The sequence below is a fragment of the Bombus pyrosoma genome, linkage group LG6, assembly GCF_014825855.1.
Source record: "Bombus pyrosoma isolate SC7728 linkage group LG6, ASM1482585v1, whole genome shotgun sequence".
NCBI classification, from domain to species: Eukaryota; Metazoa; Arthropoda; class Insecta; order Hymenoptera; family Apidae; genus Bombus; species Bombus pyrosoma.
Genome location: NC_057775.1, coordinates 3,318,136 through 3,343,513, shown reverse-complemented (window position 1 = coordinate 3,343,513; position 25,378 = coordinate 3,318,136). Strand labels below are relative to the sequence as shown.

Here is a 25,378-nt window from a genome sequence, read left to right as displayed (position 1 = left end):
GGCGTTGGTACTCTTTCTTGAAAGAGACAAGAATTTAAAAAAAAAAACCTAAACAGATTAGACGTTGGGCGACACACACACACACACGCACACACACACGTGCAAGGGATTAGGTAAAAAATGAATAAGAGAATATTTTACTATCAAAAAATCTGGCTTGTATCGTTCGATTTCGTTTCTGTATAATTTCAAACGGAATAATTAATTCGGCACGATCTCTTTCGCGACTTCTTTCTCAACGTGAATTCACCCAAGTACGATTCACGCGATCGTAATCCGTATAGTAGGACATAATATTTTTTAATTTAACACGATGCGCTTCTTCTCTCTAGGATTTACAAAGAGTCTATCTTACAGAATTGCGTAACATATTAATGATAAAATGATTCTGTGAGCATTTTAGCAGCAAGAATTTTGACAGCTAGTAAAATACTTGTAGCTGCCTTTTTCATTAATTTTACCATAGATTCACCATAAATGGAGGACGATAGTATTCGTACGATTAATTCGTTATTCTAATCGGATAAACGGACACAACCACCTATAATTTTCCGCTCATCGTACGATACGTTTGGCATTCGGTGTTATTCTACTATCGTTTGTTACTACGCGGAATACAGAAGGTAGTAATGTAAGTAAACGATCGAATTCGAATGAAGGATTTAAGGTTTTAAGGAAAGAGAGTGACACGTTGAGTGACGACGATACTAGAAATGAAATATTGAACGCTGATTACGTTCGATCGTTACGCAGAATCACGTCGTGTAGTCCAAATTATAACAGACAAATCTACGAAAGGATACAATACACGCAGCTTTCACGATCTGGTCGTTGATGTTATAAACGTGCCTCGGTAGGGATAGATATACATATACATCTAGATACGTATGATATATATAAATAAACGTAAGAAACAGACGAATCGATAAATAAATTGAGGGCGAAGCGAAGCAGAGAAGGAGAGAGAGAGAGAGAGAGAGAGAGAGAGAGAGAGAGACGCTTACAACGAATAAATAGAAATAGGGTACGCCGCTAAGCATATTGTCTACTGATCGTATCGTCGAAAGTTGTTTGTTTAATCAACGAATCTAGTCCCAAACAGCTATATCCATAAGTTGTTGTACCTTGTACCATGGAAAGTTCAATCGTTCGTTCGTGTTTTCTCCGTCATTGTGAGAATCTTGGGCCATTTCTCGTTGGGGACGATCTGCAAGGAATATATAGTCAGACAAAAATCGTGTTAATCGTGGATGATTGGAGCCAGCAGCCAACAAGCGGCGGCGTTGATCGTCGATATTTCCGATATTCGTGGAAACATCTATGGAGATTTTCAAAGAGCAAATACCTGAAAGAGCGCGGGTATACCGCAGTTGTCGGCCTTTTCGATTTCCTTGCACGCACATCATCCCGTAAACCCGAATCCCTGGTACACTGGCATATGTTGGTTGATCGTGACTCATAGGACCCTCTACAGCATACGATACAATTAACGATCCGTAGGAAGCGTACAAGATGTATAGATAGTTGAACTCGAACAGTTCGTAATGTAATCTGTCGTAACGTAACCTAATCGCTCGTTTAGTTGTTTTTTTCTAGGACGATTATGCCGCTTTTCGCATTTACATACGTACCCAATATGTTGGCATCGGGACAGCGACATATCACGAGGTAATGAGACTTTCCCGTTCGCACGTTTTGTAGCGCGAGAAGAGACCAGTCCCTCGGTATTCTACATTCGCGCATTTCCGCCACTGGTTCGCACGTTTTCACCAACGTTAGGGCCTAAAAATCGAGCAACTTTAGATCCATTTTCACCGCCACGTTTATACGTACAAGTATACGCGCGTTCACTACGAATATTTCTATATATTTTCGAGCGTTTATAATATCACGCGTTTATTAGTTAGTTGGTGTCGTCGAATAATTTCGTCTCAAATAGAAAAATTGTTGTTACGTTGGCTGAAAGCGAACGATCGTCGTTTCTTGCATTCTCACCGTGTTCTCTGGTCCGGCAAGCTTTTGCCGTCGCGTCGATCTGCGATCGCTTTTTCTCTCGTATCGCCGACTTTCGTCGTTCCGCGTCGTTCCTACGGTACAATTTGCTTCGATCCAATGTAACGGACCGCACCTACCGTACTCTTTAGATCTTTGAATTTTTAACGTTGTATATGTATCGATCAGATACTGTTAACTGATAACAAAGCGAGAAAGTATTTCAACAACGCCGCAACGTATGTCCAGCCGCTTTGTTAATGAGAAAGAAAAGAGTGCGAGAGGGGCAGAGGACGTAAGAAGAAGGGAAAAAGAAATCGTTCGGAAAATGGTATATAATCGAGACTATAGTTTCCGCGTGCGAATAGACGTTACGTATAAATAAATGCAATTTATTAAAGAAAGGCAAGTAACGGGAGATTGTTAGTTGCTTTCGTACGGAGAAACACCTAGGCGAGATTTTGTCGTTTTACAATCGATATAACGATCCTATGCTGTCGCATTTTTACTATTATACTATTATACTATTGCACATAGCACATATTACGAGTAACTGTAGATACGTGATAGATATGTTCGGATAAGTTGTAACGCGTCGGTAAATCGGTTACTTTTCGGTATTTTTGCATATTTTGCATTACGACGACAAGTAGGTAGCGCTAGGTTTAGAAAATACGATAGGTTTGCGAACGCGAACAATACGATTCGAAAGATCGAATCGATTTCTTCCGTTCCGTTCCGTTCCGTTCCGTTACGTCACGTTACGTTACGTTAAGCGTAACGAGAAGCGTAACGAGAAGCGTAACGAGAAGAAGAAACATCTGACTGAGGAGAAAAGGTACACGTAGCAAGCACGGGAATAAAGGTCTAGTAAAGCGGATAGAAGGCAAGGCGACTAACCTTGGTTCGAGGGTCGGTGACCAGCTCCGTAGTGTGGAGATCGTCGCTGTCGAGAGAGGCGCTGCAAGGGTCGCGGTATCTTCCTGGACAAGCGCACAGAGGCTGGGTAAAGTTGAGTCTGACGTAAACTGCATTGCAAACCTGCTGAACAGCGCATTCTGGTAACAAGTAGATGTGCTGATTATGCGGATAGTAATGATACTTGGTTGGTTTTGCCAGAGCTGCGCTCGCACCCTCCGGTAGTCGTACTCCTGTCTGCAAATCGACCAAATAACCAGCGCTTTTATTCCTGCTTCTTTTACTCCTGTTATTCCTGCTTACTCTTACTCGAGTCGCTACGGCCTACTCTACGCACGCATACGTCGCGTGCTAACGCTCGTCGTTCCAGTACTTTTAACTTTGCAGATACCTAGCGTTAATCGCGTGTTTAGAGTGTAATAATCGCGCAAACGTGTAAAAGGGGCAAGAGGAGAGGAAAAGAGGAGGAAACGACGCGAATGCGTCAAGAACGTGGAACGCGGCGGTTAAATAAGAAAATGAAAGAAACGAAATCTAATTTTGCCGAGTCGTGAATCCACGATCGTGATTCTTGGTGGTTCTCGCGAACCACAAACTTGCCGGTTCCATTAGGAATAACACGATAATATTACTACAGCTACACCTATATACAATATCGGCAGCAACACCGAGTCCGAGTCAGTGCCCGTGCCAATTTCAACGTCGATTTTCTATTTGCCAACTCGGAAGAATCTCTTCGACGCGCTTCCAATAATAATTGCCTTTACGTTACGAATAAACAGCCGTTCCGACAGCTATCGTCGCTCTTTCCTTCCCTTTCCTTACAAAGTTTCGTTCTAGCCGTAGAAAATCGAGCAAAATGAAAAATCCATAGTGCACATACATTACAAACGAAAGGCGTAATCGTATTTTCATCGTTACGTTCGATTTTTTTCCCCCCTATGCTACTGTCGCTGGCACGGCATACTTTCGTAATCGATGCGCTAATCGTAATTCCGTTGATCAAAGTTTCCGTTGGTCTAGTCTAGATTCTATATAATCGAATCGGAGTTTCTCGTCACCGTGACAAGTCCATTCTATCTCCCATATGGTCAAAGTTTAATCGTTCGTTCGATCCCACCGCTATCATATCACGATCGTTCTCGTTCGATGATTACAGCCAGATCGATGGAAACGCTCCGCGTACATAAGTATCCGCTCGGGCACAAGATCGCGCGAACGTAACACGTAACATTCAGCGACCAGCGAGTGTAACGAGTAACGCCATTCGATTCTCCGCATTTATCTAACCTCTTCTTGCTCTTTTCCTTTTCAATGTTTTCTGCTTCTTTTGGTACCGTCACGTTCCACTACCGATATTAACATCGGCCGATCCACTAGCGCGTCACGGTCATGAACACTCGCCCTCCTTTTCAAACGCTAAAGCGAGCAATACGATTCGCGTGACAATTTAGTAAAAAAACTTCAACAGCGCTTGATTCAGCGAATATTCAAGTTGAACAACTCGAAACGCAGTAGACCGGTGGACTTGGAACCTATGGTACAGGCTATACACGGACTAACATGGAACCCTTTCAACCTACTATACCTGTGTTACGATACCACGATCAAAATTCGCATTAACGTTAACGCGACGCGCCTCCTTTTTCTTCCTACGTTCTACGTTCTACGTTCTACGTTCTACGTTCTACGTTCTACGTTCTACGTTCTACGTTCTACGTTCTACGTAATGCTTAAGCCACGAGCGGCTCGAACCGATCCTGAACCATCGTCAAACCTACGTTTCCTTTTCTTTCATTTTTCACGTTTTATTTGCTTTCTCGCATCGATCCTTTACCTTAATCATTTACGTTTGTCGCTAATATATCTTAATTATCTTTCTTTCCTTTCCCTTATATATCGTTCCCATCGATTATTTTATTACCATTACATGCAACGAATTTTGAATAATTAGCAGATGTTCGGACAATCGGAACGAAAGACGATCTTTCTTCGACACGTTACCATTTACGAAAGAAAGATTTCAAACGATTCAACATTTACTACTTCATTTACTACTAACGCTACGCGTCGTTCTTTGTACCGTGAAACGGAAATTGTTGTTGTATTTACGATGGATATTGTTTCGTTACATCGCGCTATTTGCTTCTTACTACACGACTTTAGCGTGTTACCTCTAGCGCTTCGATGATGTTTGCGTTAACAAACCGAGCCTTTCTTATCGACTACACGCGCGTGTATCCACGCCAAGATACAACAGACTCGCAAGTAGACAGTCGTTAGTACCTTCGGCATCCGGAATTCCGCGTCGGTTGCGCTCTCTTCCTCTATCTCCTTCTTATTTACAAAGTAAATCTTAGCTGGCACGATTAATCGTCGATCGCCTAGGTAAAACGTAACTCTTACGATAGAACGCGACAGACAGAACCGTTTTGCATCCGATCCGACCTTTCCATCATGTCGGATATCTATCGGTAACTGTAATTCGTGGGATGTAAACGAGTTTCATAGGTAATCGTTTGCCGAGCGAAGCGACGCCTATTAAAATAATTACCGGATGCATCATCGACGATCAAGGCGATGCATCGAGACGAGAAGGGATAGAGGATAGTAGGGAAAAAGTGAAAGAAGAAACGCAGCGAAATCATGGAAATTGCTGTAAGATAGCGTGGCAATTCTCGGAAGGAACAAGGAAATAGGCGGAAAAGAAAGAAATTTCTCGTCCACTTTACTATTTATCGATCGTTTCTCTCCAACCTATATCTCGCCTATATATCTTGATAATAACGGATATTAACCCTTTAAACTCTCTGCCTTTGTTAATGCGTTATACACCGTGCGGAAAGTTTGCGTTCAAGCCTTGCCAACGTTCGGTAATAGTAAGTCGTGAAAAGTTCAACACGAGACGACCCCTTTTTTACGTTTCCGATCTTCTAACCGGGCGAAGTTGCGAAAACTATAATTTTCCCATGTTCTCCTTTACTACGTGCTATCGTTGTTTCAGTGTGCGCGTCACAGCGTTTCTACCGAGGCATAGCATACGTTGCTTCGTACCACTCGATATGGTAATCCAACTGTGTCATCTATCGTCCGTTGACGATCAAAATTCTAGCTTCTACTTAATACGGACTGCGTAAACCCCGGTGTATTAGCGAACCAAGATACCACTGTCGTACCCGTATCGTTCGGCCGATCGCGTTGTTATACCAGATCGTACGAAACACGGCTTATTTTTATCGAGCCGAGCGTATGCACGATTTAGCTGGAACGCGTCTTTAACCGTGCAACCTAACCGCTTTATAGCAGCGTACTTACGGTACTAACATAGTTATGTATATACGTAGCTTAAACAGTTATACTTTGCACGTGGAACGCTCCGCGGACACAATCTGTTGCGTTTAAAAGTATACGAAGCAAGTAGGTAATATGGCTGATTTGAAACGTTTTCTTTCACGTTTCTGCGCCGCGATTAATTCTTCGATCTCTGCTGCTTCGATTAATCTCGCCAAACTATCTCTAACTATATCGTTCGTCGCCTCTCTAACGCGTATCAGCTTTTTACCGCGCTCGCCAAGTCCAGATCGCAGGAAAACTGGAGGATAACACGAGCAACGATATATATATTTTATTAGCTGGTTGCTGGTTTTCTACTTGCGAATACGAAACATGGAACTCGTGTGCCGCGATATTGAAATATCTTTACTATATCGAGATAGTACTCTACCGATACCGTATTTACCTATTTCCAAGCCATTTCTCGCATCAGAACCATCACAAAATCAAAGTTAGTTGCTTAGTCCTTTTAGGTTTTCCAATGTTCCTGCACACGAATACGCGTCTTTCCTAACAAAGTGCCGCTTCTCTCTCGTTATATTCGTTAGTTTGTGAGAAAGTGGCGTTTACTTACCTCGGTCAGACTAGTGTAGTTTGTCGTCAGCTTAATTTGAGGGCGAATTTTTCCGGCTGATTCTCGCGTCTCCTTCGACCAAGCCGTAGCAGGAGTAGTAACAAATTCGTTCGAGTTCGTGGTGGACTTTTTCGAGGAAGATAGCAAGGTAGCCGTATCTCGATTGGTAGCGATGGTTCTTGAAGAAGCTTCGGTAGGAAACACGCTCAAGCTTGTATTAGAAGTGCTGGTATTTAGCGCGATTCTCGTGGTCATGGTCGTTCCGCGGTTGCTCGTCGATGCTGAACTAAATTCTGTTTTGCTAATTGGCGGCGACGAAGAACCGCTCGCTGGGGACAACTCTGTCATTCCCGCGAGAGGATGATCCGTCCAAGTGGACGTGGATGTGGATGTCGATGTCGATGCCGACGTGGTTGATGACGATGACGGTAAGGATGATGCGAGCACCGCGTTGCTCTCGATAGTAGCAGAAATTCCGAGAGGAAGCGGTTTCGATAGAATAGCGCCGTCCACGTCGTTCTTACCGGCAATCTTGGTATCGTTGTTAACGTCGATGCTGTTCTCATCGATGTTCCTACTACCGTTCGGCATAATTGCCGAATCGTTAGACCCGCCCTGCCTCAAATGCAACGACGTCGTCTTGCTTTGCTTCGTTTTGCCCGCATTCTTCGAATTTGCTTGCAATTGCGCCGGTAAAGCTATACATCCAACCGCCAATGCAAGCAACCATATCGCACCTTGGATCGGCTTCATTTCGTTTCGGTGTCTCCGATGTCGATCGAATAGATGGAAAAATCAAAGAAAGCGATTCTCTTTCGTGATTTTCTTCTGCTATCTCCTAAAAATAAAGAGATCGCGATTAGCAATGAACGCGATGCGTCTCTCTCTCCCTGTCTATCTATCTATCTATCCATCCATCTATCTATCTATCCATCCATCCATCCATCCATCCATCCATCTGTCTATCTATTTATCTATCTCTATCTCTATCGCCAAGTCCGACCTTGTTTCCTACGGCAACGGCAAAACCATTTAGTTTCTTAACAAGTACACTCGTCCAATTACTCGATAACCGTATATTGATCGAGTTAATCGGCAAGCGGCGAAATTTGCCACTTCTATTTCCTATGGTGTTGGCGTTTCATCGTTACGACGGGATTAACGAATGCAGGAATCAGAGATGTAAATTAAAAAAAAGCCAGATATTCCCATTTCTCACGCTTCTCGCCTAGCTTTCACGGTGCGGTGAGAACATCGGCTCGTCTCCTTCGGCGAAAAGAACAAAACGTTGGAAAGAGCGTAGAAGAAGGGAAGAAAGTGAGAAAAGTAAGAAGAAGAAGGAAGATGACAAACGTACGGAGAGAAAGTTGAAGCTCCCTTAACGGTATCTTTCTCGATAGATTTACGTGTATCGGTATTTTTCTCGGTAGATTTACGTGTATCGGTATTTTTCTCGGTAGATTTACCTGTATCGGTATTTTTCTCGGTAGATTTACGTGTATCGGTATTTTTCTCGGTAGATTTACGTGTATCGGTATTTTTCTCGGTAGATTTACGTGTATCGGTATTTTTCTCGGTAGATTTACGTATATCGGTATTTTTCTCGGTAGATTTACGTACATCGGTATTTTCCTCGGTGGATTTACGTGTATCGGTGGCAAGGCAATATACAGAGGAAATGCAACGTAACGTTATGCATTTGCTTTCTTATGTCGTACATACGTGTACGTATGCGTGTTCTCCTCCTCTCTTTGTTGTTTTTCTCTGGTAGGCAAATTTTTCTCTTGCTTTCTTTCTTCTTTTCGCCACACTTTTTACCTTTAAAATCGTTCGATCGAGCTTCGCGATTCCAAATATGTAAGCATAGCATATGTAAGCGTATGTAATGAAATACGTGCATAAATACGTTATACCGATACGTATTATTTATTATTTATGGGAATCAGGCTTTGTCGTTTATGAAATCAAGTTGACGATCCGGTTAGCCGTTGCATCGCCGTTAGCAGGTAAAACGCGTGGCTACGGGGTGTCGCGGTGGGTAATTATAGCTCGATACGATTCACCACGCGGATGCGGTGAAATCAGGTTAGCGTCTCTTACGTTTCTCGCGAGCCGTTATCTTTCTTTGCGTGTTCAAGGCCGCGGCATGCAACAACCGCTAAAATTCAATGAGACGGCTAACCTAGGTATTTAACATATTACGTATATAATAATATGATATATCACGTATAGAGGGTGTGCCGCGCAATTGCCAATTCGCTGAGAGATAGGAAAGTATCTATAGTAACTGTATAGTATCTATTTCCCTATCGCTTCGCTTTCTTTGCAAGTGTAACGATGCGCTCGAAAAATGCAAACGTACTCTTTCCATCCAACGCATTATTGTTATTCCCATCGACTCGTCGAAACATTCCGCGCCAATAGTCGCTATATCGTTATTAAAATAACCATTATAACGAGCGGCGCTTTTGAAAAACCAATTTTAACCAGTCACCGCTTTAAACCGTCGGTAAAGCTGTTCGACACACACACACACACACACACACGCGCGCGCGCGCGCGTCAATGTTACGTGTTTCGCAAACGTAGAAAAAAGAGTTGATACAAATAACAGAGAAAAAATGCGATTCCATTCAAAAGAAAAGGTGCATCGTTGCACTTGCAGAGAAAGTAAAGTGAAAAACTCGAGAGTTAATCTGCCCATCTCTTACCAAATTCTAGATATTGCCAACCAGCGCCAATTGCCTGACGTACCCTGTATATAGGTACATACTTATATACATAGGTACGACGTACGACCCAAACCGTTACTTACTCGAGCCGCCTCGTTTGTTTATGATTTTTCATCTTTCATCTTTCATTTTTCATTTTCCATTTTCCATTTTCCATGTATTTTAAACGCATTAAGCAACACACTTAAGACGGTGATATATTTTCTTGTGTAAATTTCAAGACACTACCACGGCTCGCACCGCGACCTAAATTCAATTAAATGGTTGGAAAGCTTGGCCTCTGTCTCGATTATTTCTCTACGTTTTAAAAATCCTCTGCGTCGAACATGATCGCTCGATCGTCTACTTTTCTCGGGTATTATTACCTCGGCTACCTTCCAATCTATCTTATTTAATGGGACTCGCGTTACAGCACTTGCACGTAGATATGATTTACCTTCAATTAGCCAGCTTCGGTCAACTTAACGATACGTTTAAACAAAGTCATATTTCTACGATTAAAAAAAAGAAAGTTATTGTTTTCACGATATTACGGATAATCTCGTTGGTTGTTCTCTCGCGATTCGCCACTCGCCACTCGCCACTCGCCACACGCGACACGCGACACACGACACACGTGACGAACGATACGCGTCGCAGACCCGCCGAAATCATAAATCGCAAATTCCGCGCAAACCAAATTGTTCGTTTTTGCAAATACAACGAAGCGTGTCTGTTGACATATACGTGTGTGTATATATCTGGCACACACATTCTCTTCCTGATAAAATGTTTTTAACGATAATTACACGTGAAATACAAAGAGGAAATATTGGTGAGAATTGGTGGGGCTGCATTTCGAAAAGGTTACTTTCGATTCGTCAAACGCGTACTTTTCCGTACGATGAGATTATCTTGCTCCCATTCTCTTCCATCCACGAAAATCCAACAAACGAAGATCAAATATTTGTATTTACAACGGATAATCGCGTTCTGTCGTTACGATCTCGCGGCGATCGTTGACAGCGAGAAAATGGCTAACCGAATGGAATACGCGTAATCACGGTACGGTAACGATCTAATATCAGAGATAAATATCCCTGAACTCACCCTCGACATCCAAGCACGACCTCGATTTCGATCAAGATCTTGACGTTGATCTGGGTCTCGACCTCGACCCCGACCCCCAGCCCAACCTCGATATCTAGTCTTGACGATTTCGATTCTTCGCAGCTTGATCCGTTATAACAGCGTTAGAACAGCGACGATCTTTCTTCCTGAGAGATATTCGAAAATATCCGCGATACGAACGTTATACCGGATCCTGGTGAAAGAGTGGCGAACGGATTTCGATCGATTCTCGTTCGATTCGACGCAACGTGTCTCTCTCTCTCCCTCTCCCTCTCCCTCTTTTTCTCTCTCTCCCTCCCTTTCTCTCTCTCTTTCTTTCTCTCTCTCTCTCTCTCTCTCTCTCTCTCTCTCTCTCTCTCTCTCTCTCTCTCTCTCTCTGTATCCCCCTCGGTAGATTCCCGACAGAATCAAACGACGGTGTTGCTGAAATTTTTACGCATGATCGAATGCGTTATTCGAATGAATTTCACCGAATTTCGGGGGAGAAAGAACGTGCGAACGAGAAAACTTGTTCGGACAAGTGAGAGAACACGGCGCTTGGACGCGTTTCAGAGTTCCGAATAAGACTGTGAGCCTCGTAGGAGACACGCTGCCTATGAGTCCCGGCTAGTCCCACTTACCAACCAACCAGAGACCCCTCGACTATGCGTGGAATTCTAAGCTGCATCTCCGCCAATCCTCTACCTTCCTTTGCTCCTCCATCGACGCATCTACCTACACACTACCTATCCGCTGAATACTCGCTACGTACCGATGTATACACGGTTTTCATTCTCGTGTGAATGACAGAGTGTGCCAAAACGGACAACCGAGAATCGCGAATCGTTACAGGAAGAAAATATTACAAGATATCCGTGACAACGTGAAAATCCGATGGTTCGACGAAACAAATCTATCGGAACTTGGTTAGGAGGGAATTACGCGACACTCTGTTTCTCTTCTTCTTCTTCCTTTCCCTTCCTATGTTCCATGTTCCTTCATTCCATGTTCCTCCATTCTCCATTTTTCCCGCATCCACGTCTCTCCTATACCCCTGGCCATATCGAGCATTATTTTCCTTCCAAGTTTCCAAGTACATGAATGCGTACGATACGCGTACCACACGCGATCATATATTTATTCTCTCACGATCACGTTTACGCTACGCGTCAGTCGATAAATTGGCAAAGAAATCTATCAACAACTTTGGCGATCGATGCGTCGAAATTCGAACGTTCGAGATTTCTTATTTCCTAAGATATGGATATCCGAATTCGAATTGAAGAAACTTGTAATAACTGATGGATAGCCGTCCTTCGATGACGTTGTTCAACGACGCGTCGTTCACCGAACGGCAATCTTTTAAGAATTTCTTTTATTCCGATCGTCCATTTACTCGTAATGTCCACTGATCAAACTCGCATCACGGACATCCCTCATACATCCCTCATACATATCCGATCGCTTGGAAAGAGAAAAACTTGGTTTCTTCGTGCGTCGCGTGAATGCCAGCCATTTTACGTTACGAACGGCTATTTGCTATTACGAATTGCACGAATCAATGAAATTAGTTGTCATCGACGGTTAACGAGTATTCGGAATGTACGCGAACAAAGTTGATCGCATGCGCGCGCGCGCACGCCCGCCAGCGTTACTCGAAAAAAAGCGAAAACGCAAGCAAATCGGAGCATCGATAGCAACGGTACCGCTACTTTTCGCGCGTTCCATCCAATACCAGAAAAATATATCGAGCATGAAATCATTCTGGTTCTCATCGGCAACCTAGTTGCTGGTTAACTTTATCGGTGCATCGTTCCAAAACCAGATCATCGAACGATAGATTCGTAGCCTGCCGTGATCTTGTTTTCTCGCATTCTTGTTAAGCAACGCTTAACGTTGGTTTAGACACGGCCAGTAGTTTGGTCAAGTAACAACTAAAGCCGAATTTACCTTCTTCTCTTTGCAGGATTATCGCGCACGATTTTACTAACGAGAACGAAAGCGACATTTTTCCACGAGTCGTTGATCGTGTAGCACTTCGTCCGATCGTACGCAGTGAAACTAGCATAGGTAAATTCGGCTTTGCTTGCTGCTTCGCCAATTCCAACACTGATAAACTACTGGCCATGTATCTGAACCAGTCTCTAGCCTTGCATCTCCAAGACTTACCGTACGTCTTGCCCGATCAACAAATTCAACCACCAGTCTATCTCGGTGTTTGGATTTCTCCGATATACGCATTTGTGTACAGTCGATTCTATTTCTATGTCATCGTATCCGACGTTCTAATTAAACTTGGCCATTACGCTCGACTGTTCCACTCACCCAACATATCGGGCTGGTTCGTCACGTATTTACGTATCTGGCCCCAGGCTAAACGTTCGTATATTTATCTACGTACACGCATGCCTGTTGGCGTTACAACGAAACAACTTTATCAATCCGGTCGATAAGTTTTATTTTATTATTAACTCGTATCATATTAAAGTTACATCGACACTAAATTATTACGCATCGCGTAGCAGCTGCACGCATAATCGGTTCATAGTTATAGCGATTCGATTAACATACATACAGAGGTTTCCAAGGAGAAAATCAATTTTGAGTCAAAGATATAGTAATGTCGGAGCTCTTGAAATACGTAGTAACTCTGAAGGCATTTCTGCTTGATTCTAATCCACAATCCTAACGATAAACTACGATGCGTACGGAAAACGTTAGTACAGTGCTGACAATGAGTTTTAAAACTTTCGCCATCTAGCGTTACACGTTGAAGCGCGATTAACTCTTACGTGCCAAACATCTAGTTTATCGACCATAGAAATGGTCGTTATTTCCATAGAAATTGACTGAAATAAGAAAGAAGAGGAAGAATTCATATTTACTGTTAACGAATTCTTCTTCTTATTATTGTTATTACTACTACTACTACTACTACTACTACTACTACTACTACTACTACTACTACTACAATTTTTTCGTATCTGCTGCTCGTTAATTTTTCAGATGAACTTTTCTTTGATTCGAACACTGAAACGTAATTTGCATCCAACGTCGTTTTGTTTCATCTATCAACCGACGTATCGGGTTTTAAGCGTTGGGTGTCGGCTAGTGCGATGGTAAAGATACTTGGTAATTATCAATTACCAATTAGCAATCGCTATTACTACGGTAATTAGAATAACAATAACGATAGTAGTAACGGTAAAATAGTAATATATAAATAGTAAAATCTGTTAGGATAATAACAGTTATCGATATAAATAACAAAGTAAGATACAGCAGTGATGATAACTGTGTACCGATGCTGCTGGTAATGTCGATGATAATGGAATTTGTTTATTTCAATTTTTGTTAAGAATCAAATATTTACAAAAGCGATATTACGTAATAATACAAGTATAATAATACGAGATACAATGTTTTCACAGATAACATCGTTCGTGAAACGTATCGATAGCTAAAACCATTAAATGTAAACGTACGTGTGTAGTTCGAGCATATATATACGTATATAAGATACGTACGATCCTATATAATCCGATACAAATATGTATAACAAACATTTGCTATCGACACCGAATAGCAATTGTATCCAATATTTTTCAGTTTGAATATATTTTATTTCCCATCAATCTCCGAAACGAAACAAATCGAAATTATTGAAACGTGATAGTTGGATGTACAACGCACGCGGGGAGAATTACTACTACTACTACTACTACTACTGCTACTACTACTAGTAATACTAGTAATACTACTACTACCACTACTACCACCACTACTATCACTACTACCACCACTACTACTACTATTACTACTAGTAATACTACTACTACTACTACTACCACTATACTACTACTAATACTACTACTACTACTACTACTACCACCACTACTACTACCACCACTACTACCACCACTACCACTACCACTACTACTACTACTACCACTACTACTACCACTACCACTACTACTACCACTACTACTACCACCACTACTACTACTACTACTACTACTACTACTACTACTACTACTACTACTACTACTACTACTACTACTACTACGTGTTGCAAGTTTCAACTTTTAATACGTTTCATAGGTTTCTACGAATGGACGGTAAACTTATATTTAAAACTCCGAACAAACGGAAATCAGTCGAGGCGACGACCACTAGTAATTTTACCTAGTAACAGTTTTATCGGTATCTCGAAGCAAAGATCGGCTTCTGTTCGTGCTCGTTAGAGTCTAGAGAACGCTTTGAAAGTTTTCGAATTCGACTATGCACATACGACCGCAAATATCACAAATTCAACTTTTCCCTCATTTCGTAATACAAGCGAGTGCAATCGTTGGTTAGCGCGACACCTTTGAAACTGCTGCTAGTCACACGTTATAAACCGCTTCGGAATGATGCGATTGCGAAGGTACGCAGTATCCGCTGTACGTTTTAATCTCCAAGATGCCGGAGTAAGATCTCGCTGGCAGCGATCCTGGATCGGTGTGTCTCCTTGGACATCGATGACCTTTTGGACACTGGCAAAGAGGCGATGCATTCACCTCTTCGAGTTGCGAGCTGCGTCTCTTACGTACGGTGAACAGTCGGCAAGGTTCCTTGTGCTGACAACGTAGTCTCTGAAATATCAATTTTATTCGTAACGATCGACTCGGTTGCTCGCCTTTCACCTTTCCTACGATTCGCTCCGCGAGTATCACTCTCAACCTTTCAACGTACGCAACGATGATTCCAACGATTCCATATACATAATCGAATACATGGTACAAATATATTAGTGAACGAGAATGCGGTCGCGGACGTACAAGTAAACGAGAAAACTTACGCTTTGCGGAGAACAGGCGAATGCGTATATAAAACCTGGGCTTCCCTCCGCAGACCTGTAAGCCTGTCTTCGAACTAGATAAGGTACGCTGCCTGGCCGACATCGGCAATAAACTCGCTGAACCGTCGCGTTCGCTGGGCCCCCTCCAGGAGCTAAAGTCCAGGTGACGTCTCTGTAAACAGAAAACGGCCATCTTGTGCACAACACGCGCGTAATAACTCTAGCGGACACGTAAAACATTCGCGAATCGGTACGTTTGATCGTTCCGCTACTTGATATATACTCTCGATTAGACGGACGATCGCGACTAACTTGAAGTAACGACAGATGGGTAGACGTTTCACCGGCTCGCAAAGCTTGTACTGCCGTGTTTTATCGACAATCGTGTGTCCGTCGTCTCCGTGCAAACTGCTAGGGCAGGTACGACCATCCGGGCAACGACATTGTCTCTCGACCCAGGGTGATCCGTATAAATCCACCTTGCTGCAAACTTCGCTTCGGTCCAAACACTCGGGCAATTCGTCTTCGCTGTCCTAAAAAGTCAAAATTAACAAACACGCATCGAGAGCAACGCTTCTTTTCACCCTTGCGCTTCTCTGTCTGTTCGACGTGCATGCTATTCTTTGTTCGCGGTCAGTTCGCCCCATCTTCTGCTTTTTCCCTTCCCCTTTCCCTCTTTCACTTCACGAATCTAGCCCACTCGTTGGTAAGTCGTCCTTTTTACATTTTTTCAATCATGCAAATTATCACTTACCATTGATTGCTAGCGTGAAAAGTGAAAAGTAAAAGGATTCGATCGCTTGTCATTCCGTTTTATCGTACGTAATACGTATAGCATGCACTTTCCTAACAAAGAAATAATTCGATCCAATTGTTTTATGTCCAATTGGTCGTTCACTCTAATCTCTACGCTCGATTTTAAGCACTAGTCCTCGAACGGTAAGAGTTATTCGACCGAACGAACGAAAAACAACACCGAGATCCGTTAGTCCTTTGAAACGAACACTAATAAAAGCAACAGCACGATCGATAGCGGATCACGGTTGCTGCGTACCGTTCTCAGCTTGACCCCGCTTCGCAAGGAAACGCGTCGCGTATGGCCTATACCGTATACCGTGTACCGTGTACCGTGTACCGTGTACCGTGTACCGTGTACCGTGTACCGTATATCCTACACTGTATAGGGATAAAGAATCGGAAATACTATTCCCGATACTTTGCTCAATAATTATAATTTAACGTTTCTCCCTGTTCGTTTTATTGGTCGGTAGACGATCGATTGGTCAATTAAGATTAAACGCTAAACTAAACGGGTATGCTGCTTAATCGTATACCGAGACGTAACTGCGTTACGATCAAGAAATCGTTAAATCTATTTACCTATTTATCTGTTTGGTATCAGGTTAAACCGTTCGCTCCACGATTTGACGGATCAATCGTAATTAATTAATCGTATCGCGTTCAACTCGTTGCTATTTCAAAAGATTAGAAATCTACGTCACTCGTTTAGCTTTAAGGTGGTTAAGTTGACCTCGAGATTCAGTTTAAAATTGCTTCCCTTCTTTGTCATAAACATTTATGCAAACAGATACTCTGCGAGCTTTTAAAAAGAAATGCCTCTTAAAGTTTAATTTCCCATTTGTATAGGTACTTGAACATACATACATACATCGAAACTATCGAAATACATCGAATAATGTGTCTTTCTATTGTATCGTTACCGTTCCACGTACTTGTGTTAATCGAAATATTGGTAAATCGATTCGAGCTAATTACACGATTCGGCGGTTGTTTTAACTGGGATCAAAAGTGAATCGAAGAAAATAGAGGGGATTGTGCGCGACTGAGAGAGGAATATACGAGCACGTGCGCGAAAGAGAGAAAACGATCGAGCAAAGGAAGTTCTGTGTAACATGGTCAAGAGGTATGTGTCTCCCCTCTCTGTCGAAGAATAGACATCTGGTCTAACTACGCTATTCAAACTGCGTCGGTCAATCCGCTGAATGAGGCAATCACGTACGTCCTGTCGACTCGTCGCTTGCAATCTACGTGCTGCTCGAGCACCTAAGTTAAACTTCTTCTCAAATACCCTTTCTTATTGTTAGACCTTTGCCAGTCTGCGCTTCTGCTTTCTGCCCCTCTTCCTTCTCCTCTGCACCCCCCCCCCCATTCACTTTCTCTCTCTTTCTCTCTCTCTATCTCTCGGCCGCTCCCCCCCCCGTTCGTTCTCTTCCTCGCTAGCCTTTATGCTTGAAAGCATCATCGCATTTAAATATAAGATCGAGGATAGCGAAACACGATGATTAAATTTTGAATTTTCATTTCTCTTTGCTTCGACGATAATAACAAGAATAATAAGAACAAAATCGAGAAGAATAACAAGAACAACGACAATCAAACAGTTGGAGGAATATTAAAAGACATCGAAGCTGTTAATCTTTCTATTTTGAATTTTTACGATAACGATGCTAGATACGAGATCGATCGATCGTTGGTATATTAATAATAATAATAATAATAATAATAATAATAATAATATATCGGCCAACCAAGTCTCGTTTAAAATGATCCTTCACTTTTCCCACTCCTCGTACTAGCTTCTCGTTACCGATTGTGAGTTGCGAGTCCCTTCCGTTCTCCCATATTCCCTTCTCTTCCTTCTGCCCCCCCCCTCCCACCTTGCCTCTTCGTCTCAACGTTCCCAGAAGATCGTACGTATTAAAACCTTCGGTGGCTGCAAACTAAAATGGGATAATAGGGAGACCGGAAAGGCTGTGCGTTCCATCCGGAAATTCTCACGCGTCTCTCGCTTCTCTCATAGCCGCAGTGAAAATGACACCTGGTTCTCGAGCTATAGTTGTAGTCCCACGCGGCTGGCACGCGTGTGCGTACGCTTGTGCTCGCGCGCTTCCATATATACGCGTACACGTACGGATATATGCGTTTGGGTATGTATCAGCACGCGTTACAGCAAATGATGCAAAGAGTACTACACGAAGCGATCAATCGGAAGATGCCGCTTACAACATCCTTGCCTATCGACCTGCATTACTTCTATGAAATTTTACGTATGGTTGTTCGTTTATATATCGCTATTCAAGCGATTAACCAGGCATAGAAATTTCTGCCGTCATTAGTTTACATTGCAGGATGACGAGAACACGAGAATAGCGGAATACTGAAAGAACCAGTATAGAATAAATAAGATTACTTTAAATGCTAAAATCTCGGCCTGGCATACTCTTGTGTTTGTATTTTCATCTTTCAAAAACAATTAATCCATCAACGTTGAGCAACGATAAACAGAAACGGAACATTTATAATAGAACTATATATAATAAAATATTTCGATATCTCGGTATCAGTGACGAAACGAATTGGATGACAAATATTTCTCGTGCGTTATCGTTTCTGTGTTACGGATGCCGTAGATGTTGCACGTATCGTAGTAATTACCGTGTTGCTACTGATTTGAAAACAATTAGTCAAGCGATTGCGCAGCTTGCTTATTAAGAATAACATGCCCGACGAATGAAACGAACAGAGACGTCAACGACGGTTACGCGGTAACGATGTAATAATTCGTAACAGACAAGCGATGAAAGGGACGATAAGGAGAATCGATCGGAATCGATACAACATCTATCTCTCGATATGATGTATAACGTCGTGATTCGACAATTTACGACGACAACTTACCCCGATTTGGTAGAGCACCCTGGGCGGTTGATGTAACATCGGTCGATGTTTCTTTTTCTGATCGATCAAATCGAGTTCGATCGCTGTATCTTCAAACTCCTGTAACTCGGCGAGATGCTTGCCATCATCGAGAGACAAATACTCGTTGAGAAATTTTTCACCGGTTTCATCGAGCTCTATGCCAAGGAGACTACCCTTGCTCTCGCGAACGAGCAATTGCCCGAACATTGCTAGCAAAAAACAGATCAAATCGGCCATCCTTTCGCGCGCACGCGATCCTTCCTGACTCTCGCGACGATCACCGATCATCCAATAAATATCCAGACCACGATGTAAACAATGCAGTTGCCGATTATCGAATAGAATCGAAAATGAGAAATCAAGATAGCAGCATTAACGACGCAATACATTCGGATACGAGGAACAGCATATGCGTGTAAATTTACATACGCGTTCATATATCACTAGCAGCTATATTAGTAGCAGCACTACTGTTCGTCGCAAGTATTATTCCTTCTCCATCGTCCATCTATGCATACAGTACTATCCATTCGACCACTATCTACCGTCTATCGAACGACCAGTTGACTCTCGTCCTTTCTTATGCCGTTCTAATAAACCCAACGATACTCTAGATACCGAATATCGTAGAATTTAATAATACTTTCAAAGATAAAAGATACTCGGATATCGTTGATTCTTTCTAGAGCTTTCAACTTGTTTCTTACAGCTTTCAACTTGATCGCACAAATTAGTCAATATATATACTTGTCGGCTTCGTTTATCGACGCTGGATACATAACGTAACAGTAAAATCCATAGAAGAACGAAATCGTTCGATACGTTCGCTCTTATAACGATCAGAAACTAAACATCACTTTACAAAACTTTGCAAAACTTTTTCGGAACACTTTGCAAAGGTTGCATCGCGGTTGCCCATCCAACGAATCCAAACAGAGCTTCGAATCTAGCTCGTTCTTTCGAACGTGATACTGAATTTTCCGGTTCTTGGTGTTATCGCACTCAATGAGAAAACACATTCACCGGCAGTGAACAGCAACGTGGCTGACGTTGCACGCTCTCCCAAACAATTACGTTCTACTCGATCGCTACACACGCTCTATCTCGCACTGTATTTTTTGTGTCCTTGCGTTCTCCACGTTCTATCTTCTTTATCATACGTCCTACGTCCTACGTTCTACGTCCTACGTCCTACGTCTTGCGTCTTGCGTCCTACGTCTTGCGTCCTACGTCTTGCGTCCTACGTCTTGCATCCTACGTCTTGCGTCCTACGTCTTGCGTCTTACGGCTTGCGTTGTTGACGTGATTTACGTTTTGCAATGCGATTCGATTTAGTCCGAGGTTAAACGGCTCGCAACATTCGTGCTGCACAAGCGTATACTATTCGTTCGACTGGACTTGTAACAGCTAGAGGCAAAACATGAATGAGTCCCCCTTCTCTGCTCTTCTTTTTCCACTCCATTCCATTCCACTCCACTCTACCCCACTCCATTCTACTCTTCTCCGCGTCACTCCATTCCATTCCACTCCACTCCACTCCACTCTACTCCAAACTACTCCAATCCACTCTATTCCCCTCTTTTCGTTCCTCCACCACACTGCTTCCCTCTAGTCCAATCTACTCCACTCCACTCCACTCCACTCCACTCCACTCCACTCCACTCCACTCCACTCCACTCCACTCCACTTCGCTCCACTCCACTCCACTTCGCTCCACTTTGCTCCACTTTGCTCCACTTCGCTCCACTTCGCTCCACTTCGCTCCATTTCACTGGCTCCCTTCTTTCCTTGTATCCTTACTTACAATTAGACATTTTCTGTTTTGCCCTCTAGTTTCCTTTCCTCTTATATTATATTTTTATTTTATATTTGCTTCATTCTGTCCAAATTTATGCTCCTCATTTGTATCCTTTTCGCCTCTTCATCTTTGATTGTTTTTTAATTCTTCTCTTCTTTTTTAAATCGATTGTTATTTTTAGTCACGTTTATTCCTCCAATCTTATTATTTTACCGATATCTACCTATCATCTATTCCCCGTTATACGTTTATATTTTAATGATATTTTCTTTCGAATTTTCCGTCCATTATTCAATTCGACGTATTAGGGTCTCTTTCGTAATGTGATTCGGGTATTTTATTATGCTTTTCCTTACCTTCGTTGATGTTTGGCCGTCAGCTAGGTGAATATCAAAGAAGAAAAGTAGCTTTCAATGTCTATACGTTTGCTACTCATCTTACGCGACGTATCTTCGATTCGTACGAGAAGAATTCTCAATTGCACATCTACGTAAATATGTAAACAGGTGAAAAACTGTCAACGCGTATTTTTTCAAGTTCTTTTTCTTATTTCTCATATTTCCAAGTATCTAGAAACGATAGATTTTTCTAAAAGAAGAGAAAGATTATCTAGCCGTGGAAAAATGATGAAATTTAAATGATTAGGCTCTAGTTTGCCAATCGAAATAAGCTATAATTGATTATCAAATAAGTAAAAGTATATTGCATCCTGGAGCCGTTTGGAAAGTTTCGGAAATGCAAGTAACCCGATAAAATTAGGTAATTCTTGGAATACCGTTCATATCAAAATTTCGAACACGATGTAAACGTGAAAATAAAAAGAAAATAGTCTATGTTGTACGTGGAAATATTGAAGGGAAGAGGTGACAGATCGAAACAGATAATCGGTGCAGCTTACCTACCTACCTAGCAAGTAGGTACTTTTACACACGTATAGTCTGTAGGCGGTGGTTCGCGCGATCCACGCGATCCACGCGATCCACGCGATTATACGTACAATAATATTCTAAAGATGATAATATTCAAATACTCGAACTCGCCTGTTAAATGGCAAAAGCTTTCCACCTACTTTCGCTTCGCCGCTATATTTCGACCGTTCTTTTTTCGCTTTTCTTCGCTGTTATAGCCCGAACCATCCACCTTTCGATACTCTGCACCTGCGCCCATCGAGTATCTTTCTTTTTCCTAAATATTTCGTTACGCGGTTTGCCACGCGAAAATATCTACACTCGCCAACCAAATTTCTCCTAGCACAATAAGAAAGAGACAGCTGATACGCATCTATGTTTAGTACGGATTGCGCGTATCCTTGGTGTACACCTGAATTTTCCGTCAGCTGGATATTTCTTTCGAGCAAATCTTTACTTTCAAACAAACTCGTGGATTTTTTCGTTCGAAGGATCACGACATTGTACACCTAATATTTCTACCGTACTAAAACGTCGATCTTCAACTTTTATATCTTCTTGTCTCGTAATTAAAAGCCCGCAATTACGTTAATGACCTGACGCTGTATTACTCGGAAACAACAGATGATATGCTAAAATCGTAACAGATTTTCCAAAGTTCTGATCGTGAGTTTGAGAATCGCTGTTTCATTGATCGACGCCGCAATCCATTCACTCGTACCTTTTTTCTTTTCTTCTACTGCTCTTTATTCTCCTCCTTCTTCTTCTTTCTCTATCCACCTGCATTGCGTTAGTCTTACTCTCCCCTTATTTGTGAAAACAGATAGAAATGAGATCCAATTCGCTCCGTTCCGCTTCGATCCGATCCGATCCGATCCGATCCGATCCGATCCGATCCGATCCGATTTGATCCGATTTGATCCGATTTGATCCGATTTGATCGTGTCTCGTCTCGTCTCATGCCTACTTTATTTTTATCTTATTCCCTCAACTTTTACATATATTTCACAACAGATTACTTTATTATAAATATTATTTAATCGTAACGTATAATCTTAACGAGTGAATTACAGCGTAAATAAATTACACGCTACGTGATAATCTCGTATCTACTAAAAGCTAAATTTGAATGTTTTGCTCTATAGTCTTTATATTGTTTGTTTAATCGCTATGACTTTATGTACAATCTTTCAAGGCTTAAACGATACACGTTAGATTTTAAAGACAACGTTTTATTTCGTGTGGATTTCATATTTAACGAGCAACAATATTCATCGTAACGTTTCAACAAGTTGGCTCTCTTCGTTCGGAGAACCACTGTATGTGGCATGAATGAATTCTTGCTATCGAAGAGGGGAACGAGACTCGGTTACGATTCGGCGAGGAGTTTGAGAGCAAGGTGGGACTGAAAGAGTAGAGCATCGAGATAAAAGTCGCAGAGGGGAATCGTAGAGTTGGACGTATAGTTAGTTAGAGGTGAAACTCTCAACTCTCAACAGTGAGATTGCGGCATGGTAGTGTGTGTGTGTGTGTGAGAGAGAGAGAGGGCGCGCAGCGTATTGGTGTCCATGCATGTGTATACGGTGAGATCGTAACGTTACGAGTAGGTAAAAAAAGGGGAGATACGCCAGATTCTTGCATGTACCGGCGATGAAAGAAGGATGGAAGAGGGCAGGTGAGTGCAGGTGCCGCAACCTACGACCGGAAACTATGCTCCTTGCTGCGACTTTTAATGCAGTGCAACTACGTCGTCACCCTCCTAGGGAAGAATGTCGATCGACAAACAGACAAAAAAATCACACGATTCTAGCGATGGAACGGTATCCACCGACGTAGCCATATTTCTCATTTATTAATTTCCTTTCCTTATCAACCGTTTTTATTCCCATAAAAGCAGAAAGAAGATCCTTTCAATAAATAACACTATTATCAATGACTCGCCGCCATATTCCATTTTTCTATAAATCGAAGTAATCTGGCAGAAAAATCGGAAATCAAATTTTAAACGAATGACCATCAAGTTTCTCGGTGGTAATACTTTTCCATTACTATCGATCTGAACCTTTTTCACGTCTATCAAACCTGTATACCCAGAACATTTTCTCTCGCCACAAGCTACCGAACTAAATTATTCTCTGCGAATGAATTCTATAATACATGCGTAGCTCTTAATAGGTTTGATTTTGCTTCAGGGAAACTGTATGCAGCATTTGGAAAGAGACAAGGCCGTGTAGTTGCCGCGGAAAGTGCTCTCGGATTCGGTGGACAATTTCGCGTACTCGCGACTTTACCTGTGCCAGAGAGCTTTCAACTTGCCAGAGAACTGCGAACACAGACATCCGGGCTGGCTAGTCCTCAACTGGTTTTCAGTCATTGGGAGGCAAGTTTTTCCATATAAAGAGAACACGCAGACAATATCTCGATGGTTTCCCGTGTTTCTTCGTCGCGTTATTCCATTCGCGTCGTTCAATTATTACTGACGATGGAAATCCGTCTGATCGGTTTATATATATATATATCTGATAGGTTATAGAGTTATATCATGGTTAATCAATTATTAATTATCCCAACGAATCAAAGTGATCCTCTCTTTTCTCTCGTAAACACGCGTTCATTTGTTTGTCTATATTGTTCTACTAGCTATTTCACAAACAATATGCTGATAAATGAATGTAAATAATTTAAAGTTTTATTCGATTACTTCGTGTTGCTGTTGTTCTACCATTTGATAGAAATCTTGGGATCTATTGTAATTAATTAACTTAGTGCAATTAATTAACATGTTAAACATGTTATTTAGTGGACAAGTTTTGTATGCCTTAAAGTACAGCGTCCTAATTGCAGCAGCATACTTTCGCTTGTCTTAACACCATACACGTTACTCATCGCGTTAAATAGCAATCTACAACGTAAAATGACATGTGTACATACATGTATCTCGTTAAGAAACAAAACTATTTCCGTGCTTTACATTGCAATTTTGATATAATAGGTTTTTTTTTTTTTTTTTTTTTTTTTTTTTTTTTTTTTTTTTTTTTTTTTTAATAATAGGTTATCGAGCAAGACCCTTATTGGACGCCTTCCACGGACGAGGAGTACCTACACTTTGGTGACAAAGCAGATAGCGAGAACAGAGCTAAAAAATATATAGATGCAGTCCGTCGACGTAAAGGTTTACCTGTGGATTCTCAACTGGTTATGCACGCGGAAAAACAACGCACTCTATCCAAGAATAAATAATACTGGATAAATAATACTGAAACCCTCTATACTCTATGTACCTCTGTCATACTACTTCCCACTCAGTTTGTGTACCATTCGTCGTACGCGCGATCCAGCACGTTACGTTCCTAAATATCCTAACATTTCCATATTAAAATTAATTTACAAAAATTCAACTTCTCGCCATCATCAAGTCAAACAGCCGAATAAAAAAATATCGAGAACTACATATGTATATTGAAACAAACTGTAT

General features: G+C 41.9%; 3 protein-coding genes across 10 annotated transcripts in view; 1 reads left to right on the top strand and 2 right to left on the bottom strand.

Moving 5' to 3' along the window:
• The window catches only part of LOC122568506 (elongation factor-like GTPase 1), a 29,926-nt gene extending 4,767 nt beyond the window's left edge, over positions 1-25,159 (top strand). For all 4 annotated transcript variants that reach the window (XM_043728292.1, XM_043728293.1, XM_043728291.1 and 1 more), the window contains 2 exons: positions 24,096-24,283; positions 24,955-25,159. In XM_043728292.1, the coding sequence (XP_043584227.1) occupies positions 24,096-24,283; positions 24,955-25,143 (377 nt within the window). In that variant the 3' untranslated portion in view covers positions 25,144-25,159. The remainder of the gene's footprint in view (positions 1-24,095; positions 24,284-24,954) is intronic.
• On the bottom strand, positions 136-14,465 carry LOC122568509 (uncharacterized protein DDB_G0271670). Of its 4 annotated transcripts, none has more exons than XM_043728306.1 (6): positions 13,209-14,465; positions 6,818-7,655; positions 2,893-3,147; positions 1,632-1,782; positions 1,346-1,468; positions 136-1,207 (listed from the first exon to the last, which is right to left on the bottom strand). In XM_043728306.1, exons 2-6 carry the CDS (start codon positions 7,568-7,570, stop codon positions 1,089-1,091), a joined length of 1,401 nt encoding a protein of 466 aa, XP_043584241.1. In that variant the 5' UTR covers positions 7,571-7,655; positions 13,209-14,465; the 3' UTR covers positions 136-1,088. The 4 variants fall into 4 exon arrangements, with proteins under 4 accessions (XP_043584241.1, XP_043584239.1, XP_043584240.1 ...); XM_043728304.1 differs by having other exon boundaries at positions 13,213-14,465; XM_043728305.1 differs by lacking the exon at positions 13,209-14,465 and adding an exon at positions 12,807-12,952.
• LOC122568513 (protein giant-lens) lies at positions 14,577-20,704 on the bottom strand. Of its 2 annotated transcripts, none has more exons than XM_043728310.1 (4): positions 19,177-20,678; positions 15,790-16,010; positions 15,478-15,649; positions 14,577-15,271 (listed from the first exon to the last, which is right to left on the bottom strand). In XM_043728310.1, exons 1-4 carry the CDS (start codon positions 19,483-19,485, stop codon positions 15,023-15,025), a joined length of 951 nt encoding a protein of 316 aa, XP_043584245.1. In that variant the 5' UTR covers positions 19,486-20,678; the 3' UTR covers positions 14,577-15,022. The 2 variants fall into 2 exon arrangements, with proteins under 2 accessions (XP_043584245.1, XP_043584246.1); XM_043728311.1 differs by having other exon boundaries at positions 15,076-15,271; positions 15,732-16,010; positions 19,177-20,704.
• Positions 25,160-25,378: the final 219 nt, after the last annotated feature.

Bases quoted from the DNA above. Each gene is read 5' to 3' on its own strand.
- LOC122568509 (XM_043728306.1), bottom strand. From the start codon at position 7,570: ATGAAGCCGATCCAAGGTGCGATATGGTTGCTTGCATTGGCGGTTGGA. The intron at 1,469-1,631 runs GTACGTATGTAA...CGTATGCTGTAG, and splicing joins TCCCGATGCCAACATATTGG to AGGGTCCTATGAGTCACGAT. The intron at 1,208-1,345 runs GTATTTGCTCTT...TATTCCTTGCAG, and splicing joins GTATACCCGCGCTCTTTCAG to ATCGTCCCCAACGAGAAATG.
- LOC122568513 (XM_043728310.1), bottom strand. From the start codon at position 19,485: ATGATCGGTGATCGTCGCGAGAGTCAGGAAGGATCGCGTGCGCGCGAA. The intron at 16,011-19,176 runs GTAAGTTGTCGT...TTGACTTTTTAG, and splicing joins GGGTGCTCTACCAAATCGGG to GACAGCGAAGACGAATTGCC. The intron at 15,650-15,789 runs GTTAGTCGCGAT...TTCTGTTTACAG, and splicing joins CCCATCTGTCGTTACTTCAA to AGACGTCACCTGGACTTTAG.